The 17,684-nt window shown below is 44.0% G+C and overlaps 1 protein-coding gene across 1 annotated transcript in view; it reads right to left on the bottom strand.

The window, feature by feature from the left end:
• Positions 1-431: 431 nt before the first annotated feature.
• The window catches only part of LOC145337164 (elongation factor 1-gamma-like), a 52,098-nt gene continuing 34,845 nt past the window's right edge, over positions 432-17,684 (bottom strand). The window contains 5 exon segments of the mRNA XM_080181954.1: positions 432-590; positions 1,249-1,373; positions 2,329-2,501; positions 7,589-8,816; positions 11,986-12,106. Of these exon segments, the coding sequence (XP_080038080.1) occupies positions 432-590; positions 1,249-1,373; positions 2,329-2,501; positions 7,589-8,816; positions 11,986-12,106 (1,806 nt within the window).

The raw sequence follows: 17,684 nt of genomic DNA, 5'->3' as shown, positions 1-17,684 counted from the left end.
AAAAATAAGTTTTAATTGGAAGCTTGCTTGGCAATCTATGTTTCTCAAACAAGAAACAGAGCAGGGTCACAGTTCCAGCCCTCTCAGGCCCAAATCCACCAGTGTACAACAGTACAGTGGTTCCCAGCAGTTAATATTCCTTTTCTGCTGTTAAGTCTAGTGAGACCATTTATCATCTCCTCTATGCTAAATTAGGGCACCATTTAGCCTTCAAGAGGATTTCATCTTATGGTTGACTTTGGTCAAAAGGAACAAGCTATAGGTCAGTTTTCAAATGCTTTTTATTTTCCCCTCGCCCCACAGATAAATAAATTTCAAGTGTTTTGTACCTAGGTTTATACAATGCCAGTACAATCTTTGAGGTAGCTAGTGGTGTCAACTGGTTCACAAATGATTACAGAAATCCCAAATGCAGTCATCATCAAGTCCTCTCACTTAAAGATTTTTCCCTGATTGAAGGGTTTGCCCACATATCGGAATGCTCCCTCCATCATGAAGTACTCATTAACCAAGGCCTTGCATTCATCCGTGTCCACATCCAACTTCTTCCAGGAATACGGCTCGCAGGCCACTTGCCATTCTTCACTCAACTGGAGGGGGGAAAACTATACAATTAAAATGGTGGATTGGCAGCCTCAGACCAGTGGGCATTAGCCATGAGAGGTGGGTTTGTTCTCACTGGAACAATGGAGGTTAAAGGGCAACCTGATAGAAGTGTACAAGATTGAGGGGCAGGGACAGAGTGGATAGTCAGAAGCTTTATCCCAGGGTGGGAAGAGTCCATTACCAGGGGGCACAGGTTTAAAGGTATGAGGGGCAAGGTTTAAAGGAGATGTACGAGACAAAAAAGAGAGAGGGTGGCGGGTGCCTGGAACCCACTGCCAGGGGACATAGTGGAAACTGATATAACAGGTGACTTAGGAGGTGTCTTGACAAATACATGACTAGGATGGGAATAGAGATCCCTAGAAAGGTAGGGGGTTTCAGCAGCATGGTCTGCACAGACTTAGAGGGCCTGTTCCTGTGTTGTAATTTTCTTTATTCTTTGAACGCTACAATTAAAATAGGGCAGTTGGCACTAGAATCATACCCTTTTTCAGAAGTTAGCACAGTATAAAATTAGCCAAAAATACCCTTTTTCAGAAGTTAGCATGGTATAAAATTAGCCAAAAATATTTCCTATTGACCACTTTCCCCTTCTCAGTGACATCCTGGATACCAATCAGATAAAAACTCAACCAGTCTTACTTCAGAAATGAGCTGCTGCCCTCGCAGAATCCAAACTCCTGATATCGAGCGTTCACCATCAGTGCCAAAGAGGATTACACTCGCAAAGCTGTGCTTCCGCAGCCCATCCAAACACTGGAACAGCCCTGCATCAGATTGCACAAAAACCGTAAAAGGACTGTTCACAATACTGAAAGCTACCCTGCAAACAGCAAGTATTTATCATCCATTCAACCACACAGGTTTGGGTGATTAGCCTCAACGTGACAGTTACCCAAGGTTTGTGAAAAATCAACCAGTTTCTAAAAGAAATGCTCGAGAGCCATCAACAGTTTCCAACTCTCAACTTGGGCTTTGAATTTCCAAGTTTTCATGGAAGTTCTAAAGGCTTAGGCTTCAACCACAGATTTAATCCTGAGCCCCCACCAAGTCTTGTCCAGGGGACAAGAACAAGCTACCAGCTTGGTTATTCAATAGAATGGAGGCGGACAATCTTCTGCTTCCCATTAAGATAAATCACAATTTATTTTCTATAGTTGAACAGGTAGTTAACACCACTGGGCAGCCAGCTCCAGTTGGTCACACTGAAGTTACATCACCCACTGCCCCATCTCTACTCTTGCTATTGTAATGATGCCTTGCCTTCCCAACCAGACTGGACGATTCATTACTTGTCCATTGTTGGGCAGGGGATCTTGCCATGATTCATTAGATGCCACTGTAATCAATAATAGTTTGTTAATGGTTTGATTGTGGGGAGAGCTAGGCACCTGGACCTTGCCTCAGTTACTGAGCTCTTGACAACAAAGGAAGGCAGGAAGGGGGTGTTCTGGGGCAGTGTGGAATGAGGATGATACAAGATATGAAAAGGAACAGGCAAGAGAGAATTAAATGAGTGTTTTTACAATAAAAAAGGTAGTAATTTCATGCAAATGTTTTGTAGGACTCTGGTACTATGAGAACAATTCTTAATTAACATTTGCACAGACATTCCTGGAAAGTTCGACTATCCTAGCAGAATTGGCAACCTCCAAGCATGTGTCACAAAATGACAGTAACATTCTCCAAACATTAGATTACTCCTCCTCCGTATTTACTAACCAGTTATTAGATTCGAGCTCACAAAATCCAGGCCAAGTTCTTGAGGGTATTTGTACTCCATGTACCAAACTGACCAGCCCTTCTCATCAAAATGTTCCCACAGATAGGGAAGTGCCACAGAACGGATATCCTCGTTTGAATATTTCCACTTGAATTCATCCAGAACAAAGGTACTTAAAAAGAAAAGATTTTCATGCCGTTAAATATGTTCAATATTAAACAACCCCTGTAAACAGAACAGACATTAGACAGTCCACAATGTCATCCAGACAGAACAAGATTCACACTGGGAATTTGGTGGTACAGTGGTTAGCATGGCTGCCTCAGCACCAGGGACCTGGGTTCGATTCCCAGCTCACTGTCTGTGCTGAGTGCACATTTCTCCTGTGTCTGTGGGTTTCCTCCAGGTTAGCTGGATTGGCCATGCTAAAATTACCCCTTGGGGGATTAGCAGGGTAAATGTGGGGTTACAGATAGGGCCTAGGTGGGATTGTTGTTGGTGCAGAGTTGGTAGAATCCCTGCAGGGCAGGAGGAGACCATTTGATCTATGCCTTTGCAGTAATCAGGCCAGTGACCTTTCATGTCAGGAGATCTGGTTATCATTGAGTATTGTGATCAAAACCTTCACTTATCATTTTACTAAAGAATTGTGAATATAGGTAAATATATTGCAGTCTGTTAGTTAAGGATAAAACTCAACTAATGGGAGGCATGGTAGCACAGTGGTTAGCACTGCTGCTTCACAGCTCCAGGGACCTGGGGTTGATTCCTGGTTTGGGTCACTGTCTATGGAGTTTGCACATTCTCCTTGTGTCTGTGTGGGTTTTCTCCCACAGTCCAAAGATGTGGGGGTTAGGTTGATTGGCTATGCTAAGAAATTGCCCCTTAGTGTCCAGGGATGCATAGGTTAAAGGGATTAGCAGGTAAATAGGTAGGGATATGGGGAAAGAGCTTGGGTGGAATTGTGGTCAGTGCAGACTCGATGAGCCGAAGGGCCTGTAGGGTATCTACGGTTCTACGGTCTAATACCTGGAATAGGTGGCTGTCTTATGAGGAAAGGTTGGACAGGCTAGGCTTGTATCCATTGGGGATTAGAAGACTGGGTCTTTATGTTACAGTCCAGAGGGGTTTGGATAGAAATGGATTCCTCCATCTCATGGACTTGGGTTGGAGGCACTGTTTAAATGGGGTTACCCATTTGAGATGGAGGATCGAGTGTCTGTGGAACAAACCTTCAAAGAGTGGTGGAAGCAGATTTGAATATTTAAAAGGTAGAGCTAGATAGATTGATAAATGGAGTGAAAAAAGGTTACAATCAGTTCAATCCTGATCTTACTGAAGGGCAGAGCAGGCATAAGTGGCTTACTCTCTTTGCAGGTTTGTAACACTTAGTAAGAATGGGAGATGCATGGAGAATCATTAAATTATTATTGAAGATGTGACTGAGGGACATCAACAGAAACAGTGAGCCAAATCTGCTCACTGGGACTGCAGTCAGGTAGATCATGTATCTCAATTATTCACTTAGTTCTGTAACCCTTACTCAACACATGTCTAACATCAAACTGAGCCCAGCTCTCAAACTGTCTTCCACCTTTATCCTGGAAAGGGTTGAATTTAAAAAGTAGATTTCATTGAGCTCCCCCAATTACCTACCCCCTACAATTAATCCTCTGCCAAGAATAAAAGCTTCAGTAGCCTCTCCTCTGTTTAACCCTTTTGACCCCCAGAATCACAGGTGAACTGACACCTCAAGCCAATATATCACTCATGAGGCAGTGTCCAGACATGAATGACATCATTTCCACCCCTTTAAGATAAAGCAATCATTGGTATTACTATTTTGAAACCTGGAGCAATTTTCATACATAAATCCAAAATCTTTATTTCCTATTGGAGCAGCCTGGCAACACAGTCATCAGCACTGCTGCCAGTGCCAGATAAGGCAAAAAGGAGAATCCAAAGAGCTTCTACAAAATACATAAAGGACAAAAAAAAGAGTATCAAGGGAGAGATTAGGGCCTCATTAGGATCAACAAGGTCATCTGTGTGCAGATCCACAAGAGATGGGCGAGATCCTAAATGAACATCTCATCAGAAATTGGAGTGACAAATGTTCTGCCTTTGTTTAAAAAGGGCTGCAGGGAAAATCCTGGGAACTACAGGCAGTGTGCCTCACATCTGTGCTGGCGCAATTGTTGGAAAGTATTTTGAGAGACAGGATCTTACAGGCATTTTGAGATGCAAAGACTTTGAGAGTGAAAAAATCATGTCTCACAAATTTGAGTTTTTTTGAGGGCAGTGCAGTTGATGTTGTCTACATGGACTTTAGCAGGGCCTTTGACAAGGTACATGATTGCACAAGGTTAAATCTTACAGGATCCAGGGTGAGGTATCTAAATAGATACAAAATTGGCTTCTTGACAGAAGCCAGAAGGTGGCTGTACAGAGATGCTTTTCAAACTGGAGGCCTGTGACCAGCAGTATGCTGCAGGGATCAGTGCTCGGCCCAGCGTTATTTGTCATTTATATTAATGATTTGGATGGGAATATAGAGGGCATGGTTAGTAAGTTTGCAGATGACATCAAGATTGGTGGCATAGTGGACTGTGAAGAAAGTTCTCTCCAACTGCAATGGGACCTTAATCAATTGGGCCAGTGGGCTGACGAATGGTAGATGGAGTTTAATTTAGACAAATGCGAGGTAATATATTTTGGCAGATTAACTAAGTCCTGCCCTGGTTCAATGGTAGGGTGTTGGGGAGAGTTACAGAACAAGGATCTTGGGGTACACATTCATTGCTCCTTGAAAGTGGAGTCACATGTGGACAGAGTGGTGAAGGTGGCATTCGGCATGTTTGGTTTCATTGGTCAGAACATTGAATACAGGAGTTGGACTGTCTTGAAGTTGTATAAGACATTTGGTATGGCCACACTTGGAAAACTCTGCAATTCAGGTCACCCTATTATAGAAAGAATATTGTTAAACTAGAATGCAGAGAAGATTTACTAGGATGGATTGAATCATGAGAGGCTGAATAGACTGGAACTTTTGCCTGAGTGTAGGAGGCTGAGGGGTGACAGAGGTTATAAAATAATAAAGGGCATAGACAAGGTAGATAGTCAATATCTTTTCCCAAAAGGTAGGGGAATCTAAAACTAGAGGGCATAGGTTTAAGGTGAAGGGAGAGGTACAAAAGTGTCCAGAGGGACAATTTTTTCATACAGACGGAGCGCGTCTGGAACAAGCTGCCAGAGGTAGAGTCAGGTACAATTTTGTCTTTGTGTAGCGGGATATGGGCCAAATGCAGGCAATTGGGATTAGCTTTGGGATTTTTAAAAAAGGGCAGCATGGACAAGTTGGGCCAAAGGGCCCATTTCCATCTGTAAATCTCTATGACTATGACCCAGGTTCAATTCTGGCCTCAAGTCACTGTCTGTGAAATTTGCACGTTCTCCATGCCTACCTGGCCATGGTAAAGTGTCTTAGTTTCCCAAGTTTAAAACTTTGTGCAGCACAGTCATTAGTGCTACAGCCTCTGTGCCAGGAACCCAGGTTCAAATCCCAGTTTGGATCATTGTCTGTATGGAGTTTGCAAGTTCTCCCAGTATCTGGGTGGGTTTCCTCCCACAGCCCAAAAGACATGCTGGGCAGGTGCATTGGCTGTGCTAATGCGTGTATCCAAACAGGCATTACAGTGTGGCTACTAGGGGATTTTCACAGTAACTTCATTGCAGTGTTAATGTAAGCCTGTGACTAATAAACAAACTTTAACTTTACAGTTTAGAAATATCCTACTCTGGGGTCCAAACTGGATGACCTCGCACAGGAATCCAACTGCCATTTTGCCAATTCATTTCAACAGTGTCTAATAATATCTTGTTGCAACAAACCAATACATTGAATTTTGCAGCAAATATATTTTGGCTCATTTTACATTAAATGCTATTGTCTTGTTCTCATTTGAACCAGCATGGACCTCAGATTTTAATTCTCTGAAGAGTAATGCATGTAAACTGGGACATTGAGGGGAATACTTGTTAAATTTCCCTTTCTACATTGGCAAATCTGAATTTCAATCAATTTAAAGCTCCTTTCCAATTGTATTTCGTGCTGCTAAAGTACAATTGGAACTTCTACCAGCTGCTGTGGTTGAGATTTTAATCTGTGCCCCTGGAATGTCAACCCGAGCCTTTGGGTGGCAGTGGTTAACACTGCTGCCTCAGTACCAAACCCAGTTCAATTCCATGTGTGTGTGTGTGTGTGTGTGTGTGTGTGTGTGTGTGTGTGTGTGTGTGTGTGTGTGTGTGTGGTGTCCCACGGTCTGAAAGACATGGTTAGGTCCCTCAGGTGCACCCGAACAAGCGCTGGAGTGCAGTGACTAAGGGTTTTTCCACATTAACTTCAATGTTAATCTCAGCCTACATGACAAAAATTTTTTGGATTGCTGGTCCAGTGATTTCACCATGGCCTCCAGTGTACATCCTCCCTCAATATACCATTTGGAAGCAACTTTGCAAAAAAGTCCAGGGCATGAGGAAACACAGTAGGGATGAAAAAAGCTGATGGGCATAAAGAGTTAGACATGGTTTGGATTGAGTGAGCACCCAAATGGTCAGGATGACCACAGGAAGGCACAATGTGTTACCAATGCTTTTCCGAAGTATTTACTGCTTATAAAGTAGCCACCAGGCTCAGAATAGTGGATCAATCCCTCAAGTTACATAGATTTCAATGATAGCTTCCCATTTGCATGGCACATCCGTGCAAGGGATCTAAAAGTAGGCACAAGCCATCAAGGCAGACAGGACCATGAAGCACAATTGGAAAGGAACTTTAAATACATTTATACAACGAAATGGCTGGAGCAGCATGTTAGACTGGAGAGAGCGATATATGTAGTGAATAGAATGTGGTGTTCCCCCACCCACTGGTGGCCAATGGGGAACAGGATGTTAGATGGCAAGGTTAGATTGGTGGAGGACAGTTCAGGAGAGAAGTCTGACATTGCTTGAAGAGCTGAATGGTTTACTCCATGCTAATGGTGCAAGGGACTGGAGCAGTTACACTGTGGCAAGGGTAATGTGCAGTTTGAAAAGCTGTCACCAGACAGTGATGACCTCAGTAACAGGTCATTGCAACTTCCTATGCAAGTTACAGGAGATGTTTGTTCCACCATGATCAATATCAATACTGGGTTTGAAAACTGGCCAAACCACCCAGACCAGGAGAGACTCCCACACAACACATCAGCTTACCTTTCTGGCATGTGTTCAAAAGGATCTTTGGTTTTTAACTGATCAGCTGGTTTGGAGGCCCATCCGTCACCATATTCGCTGGAGACCTTCATGGGTTCCTCGGTTTCCAGTCTGCCTTCTTGTGATTTATCCATTGCATCACTTTTAGTTGTTTCACAGTCTTTGGGTGCATCAGCCATACTTGCTGCAACTGATCCACACGCCAGAGATGGATCAACGTGGGCACTCGCTTTTGAGGTTTCTTGCACGACCACATCAGTGGTGGGTACATCCACCTTAGAAGCACATACTGCACTTGTAGCTTCCTGTTTACATACTTCATCCTTTGCAGAGACATCTAGTGTACTTGACAAGACCACATTGGCCTCTTTCAATGAATCTGCCTCACCTACAGCCTCCTCTGTAGCCAATCCATCCTTGGATCCACTCATTATGGCAACTTCCTCTTTGGACAGCCTATCTAGTTTAGAATCATCCATTAGATTCAGGTCACTGGAACAGCCCTTTCCAGAATCACCTGCCATTCTGGCCTCAGTTCCACACTGGGGCACATCAAGCTGGCTTCCTCCAGTTGGACTCTGCTCTTCAGAAGCTTCTGCTGTACAGAGTTCAGATTCCTCTTTCGATTTGTGTACCAAACTTGCATTACTCAATCTACCTTCCTCCAACAAGGATACTGGAGTGCTTCCTACTGTAGCTTCCTCTGCAGAACCAGGTTTGTTCAAGATTTCAACCAATTTTGTCTCTTCAGAGATTCCTTCCTCTTGGACTCTCACTGTTGCCTCCTCCTCAGCTGCTCCCTGCTCTTTGGCTTCACCAGTTACACAGACTGCCTCCACAGAGAGATCCACCAGAACGTCAGATGTAACCTTCTCTTTACTTCTCATATCCTCATTTGTGGTTACAGCCTCTCCAGAAGCAACAGCTGAGCTCCCTGCTTCTATTCTGCTGTCCACCGAGGCATACATGGCAGAGAGTTCTGCTTCAGATGCATCGATTAAACTGGCTACTCTATTCTTCCGAGGGGCATCTGCGGCACCAACTGGTTCACGCTCTGCTGAAGATCCTACAGGGTGGGCCTCAACTGCAGACACTCCTTTATCCTCTCTGGTGTCAACAAGACTGACTGTTGCTTCTTTGGATCCATTCCCTCCGCAAGTTGGTACCAAGTCAGTCTCAGGTCGAGCAGTTTCTTTGGTGACATCTTGCCCTTCCAGTGGTTTTGCAGCTGTGGAAAGATGAAATGTTTTGCTGTAGAAATGTACACCATTGTCCCATCCCCATCCAGCCAGCCACCCATTATTTCCCTACTCAACTAAACACTCCAACTTACCACAGGACACCTGAACTAAAGCCAAATATCAGCTGCGTAAATACCAGCTTCTCGAAATCCAGGTAGCTAATTAACTCACCGGATCGAGCGATTCAAATAAACCCATTCCAAGGATGAGTAGGTTAGGTGGATTGGCCTTGCTAAATTGCACCTTTGGTGTTGGGGGACCAGCAGGGTAAATGCATGGGGTTGCACGGAAAGGAGCTGGGTGGGATTGTGGTCAGTGCAGACTCAATGGGCCAAATGGCCTCCTTCTGCACTGTAGGAATTCTATGATTCTAAGCATTAATGTACACTTCAGCTAGTTCAATCAACCTCTGTGTTCTTGCAGAGTCTCTATTGTACAAGAACAAAGTCTCGACCCCTTGGATTCTCTGGTTTATCCTAAAACCAATGATTCTGCTACCCTGCCAACCACCACCCCCCTGGTTTTCAGTTTTGCTTTCATTGAGCACCAACCTCTTGTATTAACACATTCAGCTATCTTCCCTTGGTGCCATTATGAGCACTTGAGACCTTAATGCAATCATTAACACTCTTCACCTTGTGCCAGTGACAGCTTTGTTAATCTTGTGGTACAGATGTTTGCACTGCTGCCTCAGTCAGAGGTTTACAACATGGAAACAGGCCCTTCAGCCCAACTTGTCCATGCCGCTTTTTTTAAAAGCCCAAGCTAATTCCAATCACCCACATTTAGCCCATATCCCTCTATACCCATGTAACTATCCAAATGCTTTTTAAAGTTAAAATAGTAGCTGCCTCTACTACCACCTCGAGCAGCTTGTTCCAGACACTCACCATCCTCTGAAAACAAATTACCCCTCTGGACACTTCTGTATCTCTCTCCTGTCATCTTAAACCTATGTCCTCTAGTTTTAGACTCTCCTGCCTTTGGGAAACAATATCGACTATCTACTTTGTCTGTGCCCTTCATTATTTTATAGACCTCTAAAGATCACTCCTACACTCCAGAGAAAAAAGTCCCAGTCTATTCAGACTCTCCTTATAACTCAATCCAGTAGCATCCTAGTAAATCTTTTCTGCACTCTTCGTACTTTAATAATATCCTTTCTATAATAGGGTGACCAGAATTACACAGTATTCTTAAGTGTGGCCTTACCAATGTCTTGTACAACAAGACATTCCAACTCCTGTATTCAAATGTTCTGACTGATGAAACTAAGCCAAATGCCTTCTTCACCACTCTGTCCACCTGTGACTCCACTTTCAAGGAACCATGAACATGTACCCCTAGATCTTTGTTCTATAACTCTCCCCAGCACCCTACCATTAACTGAGCAAGTCCTGCCCTAGTTCAGTCTACCAAAATGCATTACCTTGCATTTGTCTAAATTAAACTCCATCTGCCATTCGTCAGCCCACCAGCCCAACTGATCAAGATCCTACTGCAATTGGAGATAACCTTCCTCATGTTCCACCATGCCACTAGTCTTGGTGTTATCTGTAAGCTTACTAACCATACCCCCCTATATTCTCATCCAAATCATTAATATGACAAATAACAATGGACCCAGCACTGACCCCTGAGGCGCACTGCTCCAGATCATGCACACTGTTGGTCATACGCTTCCAGTTTGAAAAACAATTCTCTACAACTATCCTCTGGCTTCTGTCAAGAAGCCAATTTTGTATCCATTTAGATACCTCACCCTGGATCCTGTGAGATTTAACTTTATGCAACAACCTACCATGCAGTACCTTGTCAAAGGCCTTGCTAAAGTCAATGTAGACAACATCAACTGCACTGCCCTCATCTAACTTCTTGTTTACCCCTTCAAAAACAAAAAAAAAACCAAATTTGAGAGACATGATTTTCCACTCAAACCCGTGCTGACTGTCCCTAATAAGTACTTGCATCTCCAAATGTCTGTAGATCCTCTCAAAAATACCTTCCAACAATCTACCCACCACAGACATGAGGCTCACTGGCCTATAGTTCCCAGGCTTTTCCCTGCAGCCCTTTTTAAGCAAAGGCACATTTGCCACTCTCCAATATTAAGGCACCTCACCCGTGACTACATTTCTGGGTTCAATTCCTGGTTTGGGTCACTGAAGTCTGAGATGCGCTGGTTAGGTATATTGGCCATAGTAAATTCTCCCTCAGTGTACCCAAACAGGCACTGGAGTGTGGCAACTCAGGGATTTTCACAGTAACTCCATGTAAGCCTATTTGTGACAATAGAGAAAGTAAGTTTAGAAAACCTAGTTATTGCTGATAAACACCTGTCTTCAGTACAAGATAGAGCAGTATCCAGTCCCCAGATAGTTATACTCCCATGTCTTGGGTTTTTGCTCCTTGATCTCAAAGCCTCAAAGACAAATTCCACAGTGCACAACGTGGTGAATAAGCTTGGTGAGCTACAAGCACAAATAGCTAGCCGTAGGAGACAAAGGTGTAGTGGCAATAATGAAAAATGGGGCTCAAATAGGTGGTGGGGACTGGAGTACTGATATGCATTTGGAAACAGGAGGACCTGCATCTATCTTGTGGGAGATTTGTCCAAATCAGGATTCATACCATGCAACCCAAATGTGTTGAGTTGGGCACTATCCCATGGTCATAACAGCATGAAGGTGCCTCAACTCCCATGCCCATTATAAACAGTACCTTGTAGCCCCTGCCCATTGTTCCTTACATGAGAAATAGGAGCAGGAGGCGGCCATCTAGCCCTTTGAGCCTGCTCCACCATTCAATAAGATCAATCAGTTCCACTTTCCCACTTTCTCCCCTGTCTATCAGAAACCTATCTACCTGTGACTTAAATATATTCAGCGAGGTAGCCTCCACCACTTCAACGGGCAGAGAATTCCAGAGATTCACCACCCTTTGAGTGAAGAAGTTCCTCCTCAACTGCCGCTTCCCCCCCCCCCCCCCCCACCAATCTTGAGGCTGTGTCCTCTAGTCCTGTCGTCCTAAGCAGGAAGAATCTCTCTACCTCTACCCTATCCAGCCCCTTCATTATCTTATACGTCTCTATAAGATCCCCCCTCTCAGCCTTCTAAACTCCAACGAGTACAGACCCAGTCTATTCAATCTCCTTACCTGCATACAGGTCAGCTGGCTTCACCTCTGCCAGTACTTTCTGGAATGGGGGCTGATTAAGACATGTAGTAAACCAACGGTCTACATCACCATACTTCTCCCTCACAGAGGGATCCAAGACCTAAAGAAACAAAAAGCACATTTACTGGTGACCTTGGAAAAGACTGAAGTTAACTGAAAAAAATTCAGGTTTATTGCCCCCAATACAAATAACCTGGGGCAGTTACTGAATTTTTACAATTAAATTGTTGATCCCATCGCTGGGCAGCTGTCTGAAATGGATACAAACTGGGAGAAAGCATTATTCAAGAGCCCCAACTCTAATCAACACAAACCAAAGTCAGACAAATTAGGGTTATGTTTGCAACGACAGCTCCAGAGCCACAGCTACAGAGAGCATCACAATAGAAATCGATCTCTCCTTACCAGACATCCGAATGCATATGATACAAAAAAAAAATTACTGCAGATGCTGGAATGGGAAACCAAAAAAGAAAATGCTGGAAAATCTCAACAGGTCTGGCAGCATCTTTAAAGGAGAAAAAAGACTGATGTTGAGTTTCCAGACTGGACTCAAAACATCAGCTCTTTCCTCTCTTTACAGATGGTGCCAGACCTCAGATTTTCCAGCATTTTCTCTTTTGGGGCCTGAATGCGTGCAACCCTGGGACCTCTTCTGGGGAATGCTATTCAGAGCAGAAATCCTGGATAAGTACACCATCCTTCTCCAAACACCCAGGAGAATTCTCTATTCTTTCCCTCCACCACCCTGCCCTCTTTCCTGCAGAAGGGGCAGGGGACAACCCAAGATGAAGTGGTGACAGATGTCAGACCTCCAGCTGGTCAAGACACTGCAGTGACAAGAGCAGATTGGAGAGAACGGAGTGCTTGATGTGCCTTGTACATCTCTAGAGATACTGGAGCTACTAAGTCTCAAGCTGGTCAGTCATGTTTACAGCATAGAAACAGGCTCTTTGGCCCAACTTGTCCATGCTGCTTTTTTTTTTAAAACCACTAAGCTAATTCCAATTGCCTGCATTTGGCCCATATCCTTCTATATCCATCTTTTCATTAACTGTCATAGTGCTTTAAGACAAATTGTACCTGCCTCTACTGCCACCTCGCTGCAGACATACCACCCTAAGTGAAAAATTGCCACTCAACCTTTTGGTTTCTCTCCCCCCTCACCTTAAACCAATCCCTTCTAGTTTTAGACTCCCTTAACTTTGGGAAAAGATGTTGACTATCTTTGCCCCTCATCTTTGTTATTTTACAGACTTCAAACTATACACAGTCAAGACATTGGGTAATAGCGTAGCACAGTTCAGAAACTTGTATTATTGGAAGGAAATATTGATCTGCGACAGTAGCTAATACTGTCCAAAAGAAAAAAAAACAATTAGCTGGCTCCATTTAAGGGAACACCAACTAGTCAAAGAATATGAAAGCAACTTCATTTAAAAATTGGTCATTTGTTGAAATTTAATCATCTCCAAATCTTAGCCACTTTGATTCCCAGAGTTGTTTCTACACAATTCACGCATTAAAACAAAAAAAAACAGAAACTAGAAGCAGCAGGAGGTCATTCAGCCCTACAAGTCTGCTCCACCATTCATCTAGATAATGGTTGATCAAATTCAATATCCTGATCCCAGTTCTCTCCTCCTGCCCACCCCCCCCTCCCCATATCCCTTTAGCCTGAAGAGACATATCTAATTTCTTAAATCAGACATTTTGGCCTCAACTACATTATGTGATAGCAAATTCCACACATTCACCACGAGAGAGAAGACACTTCTTCACCCCCATCATTGGGAAACACAATGAGACATCTGCTTATCCCGTATGCCAAGAGTCCAGAACTTGCACAATTTGAAGCCAACAGCATCTGCTTCCCCCAAAGGTATGAATGCACCTGGGGCTCAGTGCCATGTAGAATGGGAGGCACTGGTGTAGTGAAAGTTGTGGCAATCCTGGACAAAAAAAGTGTAGAGCACTTAAAGCTTGTATGGGGCAGTACACAGATTTCAACTCTCACCCAGTGATAACTGTCCCAGTGCTTGCTGCACGTTTAAAGAAAACACCAGGAGTGTGGCAATTGGAAATGGTTAAGTAGCAACATCAGAAGACTTGTGAAGACACTGCAAAGTGGGCAAGTTGAAGCTTTAGTTTTTCATATTATAGATCCTAGACCCTTCACTAATGATATCTCCTTTGGAAAATAAATTGCAGCAATAATTCTGGCAGATTAAAGGAGTTCCTGTTTACACATGGTATGAAGGGTTCACAGCTAGTTAGCTGATATCTTCAGGCATTCTTAATTTGAAATCAATCCACTTCGTGTTAATATTTACAGATTGATCTGAATGACAATGCACCATGGTTTTAAAGTTTGGGTTTTTAAGAAGAGTTGAAGAATGGTTTTAATCCTCACCATGTTACCAATTTCCAGACACAGAAAGGGTTGACATTTAGTGACCAACTGGAAGCAGGTCCTCCTTCTTGGGTACAGTTTGTTAAGCCCTAATGGTTCTGGGATGTGACTAGATCAGGCAAACATCCAGTTGCTGGATCCCTCCCTCTGGTATTATCTGGACACAGCTCTACATTAGTAACGACCTTCAATTATGAGACAATTGCCAATAAAGCACAGTCCTCATTTTTTTCACTCAAATTGCCAAGAGCTTCAAGATGGTGATTAGTACTGCTGCCTCAGCACCAGGGACCTAGTTCAATTCAGGGTGACTGTGGAGTTCACACACTCAGCATCTGTGTGGGTTTCTTCCCACACTCCAAAAGATGTGCAGGTTAGGTGGATTGGCCATGTTAAATTGTCCTTTAGTGTCAGGGGATTAACAGGGTAAATACACAGGGTTACATGGTTAGTGCCTGACTGGGATGGTTGTCATTGCAGGCATGATGGGCCAAATGGCCTCCTTCTATACTGCAGTGATTTTATGAGCCACGATATGGACCAGTAACACCAAACCACATTTAGCGCAGGCTAACGTAAACCAGGATCTCTCCAAGCCATTTGTCAATACATTAGGTTGCTTCACCTCAGCATCAAGATTCTTAACAGTTCTCCACAATCAGATTGGGGATTAAGCAAGTTTGCAAGAAACCAGTTCTGATTTGGGTCTGACAAGAGATAAAGATAAGAACACCAGAGCCAGTCAAGTTTGCTTGGCCAAGCAGTGATAGGTGGCATTGGTTAGCAGATGTTTGGGGTCAGGTGGGGACTGAGGACTACAATTTGCATTTAGGTTAAATGGGGAAAATAAGAGGATAGTTTGCAGAATTGCACAATGTTTGAGGCCATTCAGCACCAACTCAAGCAGCAATTCAATTGTCACACATGGTACATTCTGCAAGTTTTTTTTATGATCCACTGATTTAAGGAATAACTTGCACACAAAATCCACTTGAAATCAGAAGCAAAGTCATCTGCTCTCAAATTCTATCTTGGATGGGCCAGTACAGAATCCAAATAGAAAAATTCTATTTGTGCCTTGGTGCCCACAGCACTGGGGAAATGGGAACCTGGATCCTGTACCCAACCTAGAATCTGACGACAAATACCTTCAGCATTTCTGAACAGGGGGTCACTAAATCTGCAATGAGTTCTGATTCAGGCCCAGTGAGAGAGGAGATGGTATTCTGAGGCACCCAGTGAACTTTCCCCAGGATCCAAATCACCCAAAAAGTGAAGATCATAGAATCATAGAAACCCTACAGTGCAGAAAGAGGCCCTTTGGCCCGATCACAATCCCACCCAGGCCCTACCCCCATATCCCTACATATATTATACCCACTAATCCCTCTAACCTACACATCCCTGGACACTAAGGGGCAATTTCTTAGCATGGCCAATCAACCTAACCCGCACATCTTTGGACTGTGGAAGGGAACCCACACAGACATGAGGAGAACATGCAGACTCCACAGTGACTTGAGCCGGGAACCGAACCCAGGACCCTGGAGCTGTGAAGCAGCAGTGCTAACCACTGTGCTACTGTGCCACCCTTACTAAAGATGCCAGACTTGTACAAGGCACACAGTCGATACAGGAGAGGTTTAAAAGGCCAATCATGTTAAGAAATAGCCTAATTAAACATTAGGAGGAGAAGCCAGGTACTCTGCTTTCTTACTACAATTCTGGATATATTTGGATTGGGGTGGAAAAGGCAGGAAATTAAAGAAGCGGCACAGTGGTTAGCACTGATGCCTCTCAGCGCCAGGGACCCGTGTTTAATTCCTGGCTTGAGTCTGCGTGGGTTTCCTCCAGGTGCTCTGGTTTCCTCCTACAGTCCAAAGACAAGCATGTTAGATGGGTTAACCATGTAAATTGTCCTTAGTAAACAGTGGAATTAGCTAGGGTAAATGCATGGGGATAGGGCCTGTGTGGGATTGTGGTTGGTGCAGACTTGATAGGCTGAATGGCCTCCTTCTGCACTGTAGGATTCTATGAAATTCTAACTCTTTGTAGACACTCAAATCAGGAAGAGTGTTGGTCAACTATAGAGAGCCATATTGTATCAAGGGGAGGCAGTTTTGAGACTGGGAGGTTCTTGCACAAACTCAGGACTGGAAAACAGTTGGATGGGAAGACATTAGAGACGGCTGCCAAGAAATAGGACACATGGCTCTTTTGAAGTTTATACCCCATCCCTACAAATGGGCCAATAAATACATAAGGTGGCATACAGTGTCTTGGCGTTTATTGGTAGGGGGATTGAATTTAGGAGTCGCAGCGTCATGTTGCAACTGTACACAACTCTGGTGCGGCCGCACTTGGAGTAATGTGTGTAGTTCTGGTCCCCACATTATAGGAAGGATGTGGAGGCTTTGGAGAGGGTGCAGAGGAGGTTTACCAGGATGTTGCCTGGTATGGAGGGGGAGGTCCTATGAGGAGAGACTGAGGGATTTGGGGTTGTTTTTGCTAGAAAGGCGGCGGCTAAGAGGGGATCTTATTGAAACATATAAGATGATTAGAGGTTTAGATAGGGTGGATAGTGATAGCCTTTTTCCTCAGATGGAGAAACCTAGCACGAGGGGGCATGGCTTTAAATTAAGGGGGGGGTAGTTATAGGACGGATGTCAGGGGTAGGTTCTTTACCCAGAGGGTGGTGAGGGATTGGAATGCCCTGCCTGCTGCAGTTGTAAATGCACCTAGTTTGGGGGCGTTTAAGAGATCCGAAGGGCCTGTTCTGCGCTGTAATGTTCTATGTTCTATGACCAGAGGCAAGGCACCACTAGGATTTAAGGATCAGGTTGAGACTAGTTTGGAAGTCATCCACAGATTCCAGATCAAAGGAAACAGACAGCAATCACAGATTTGATACCTGATGAAACAAAATAGATAGACTACAGATAAGCAGTTTCTTCAGACAAATCTGAAGAACTTCATCACATCCAATAACAGTTACATTCTAGCTCAGCTCTGACCCATAGTAGAGATCTGAAACATCACACCATTAATTGAGCTGCACAGTCTGATAATTAAAAAAAAGTCAGGTCTGGAGTCCAGACTAATATACGCTCCCTTGAGAATCTGGCAGATAAAACACTAACAGCATTTCTACCCCCCTCCTCAGTGACCAAAGTAATAAGCCATCATCCACCTACAGGCAGGGCAGGGCAGCACACTGGTTAGCACTGCTGCCTCAGCACCAGGGACCTGGGTTCAATGTCCAGCT

Source organism: Carcharhinus amblyrhynchos, unplaced genomic scaffold (assembly GCF_965287045.1).
Source record: "Carcharhinus amblyrhynchos unplaced genomic scaffold, sCarAmb.v2.hapA scaffold_44, whole genome shotgun sequence".
Taxonomy (NCBI): domain Eukaryota; kingdom Metazoa; phylum Chordata; class Chondrichthyes; order Carcharhiniformes; family Carcharhinidae; genus Carcharhinus; species Carcharhinus amblyrhynchos.
Note: the sequence above shows the minus strand (reverse complement) of the source record. Positions and strands in the feature narration are given on the sequence as shown.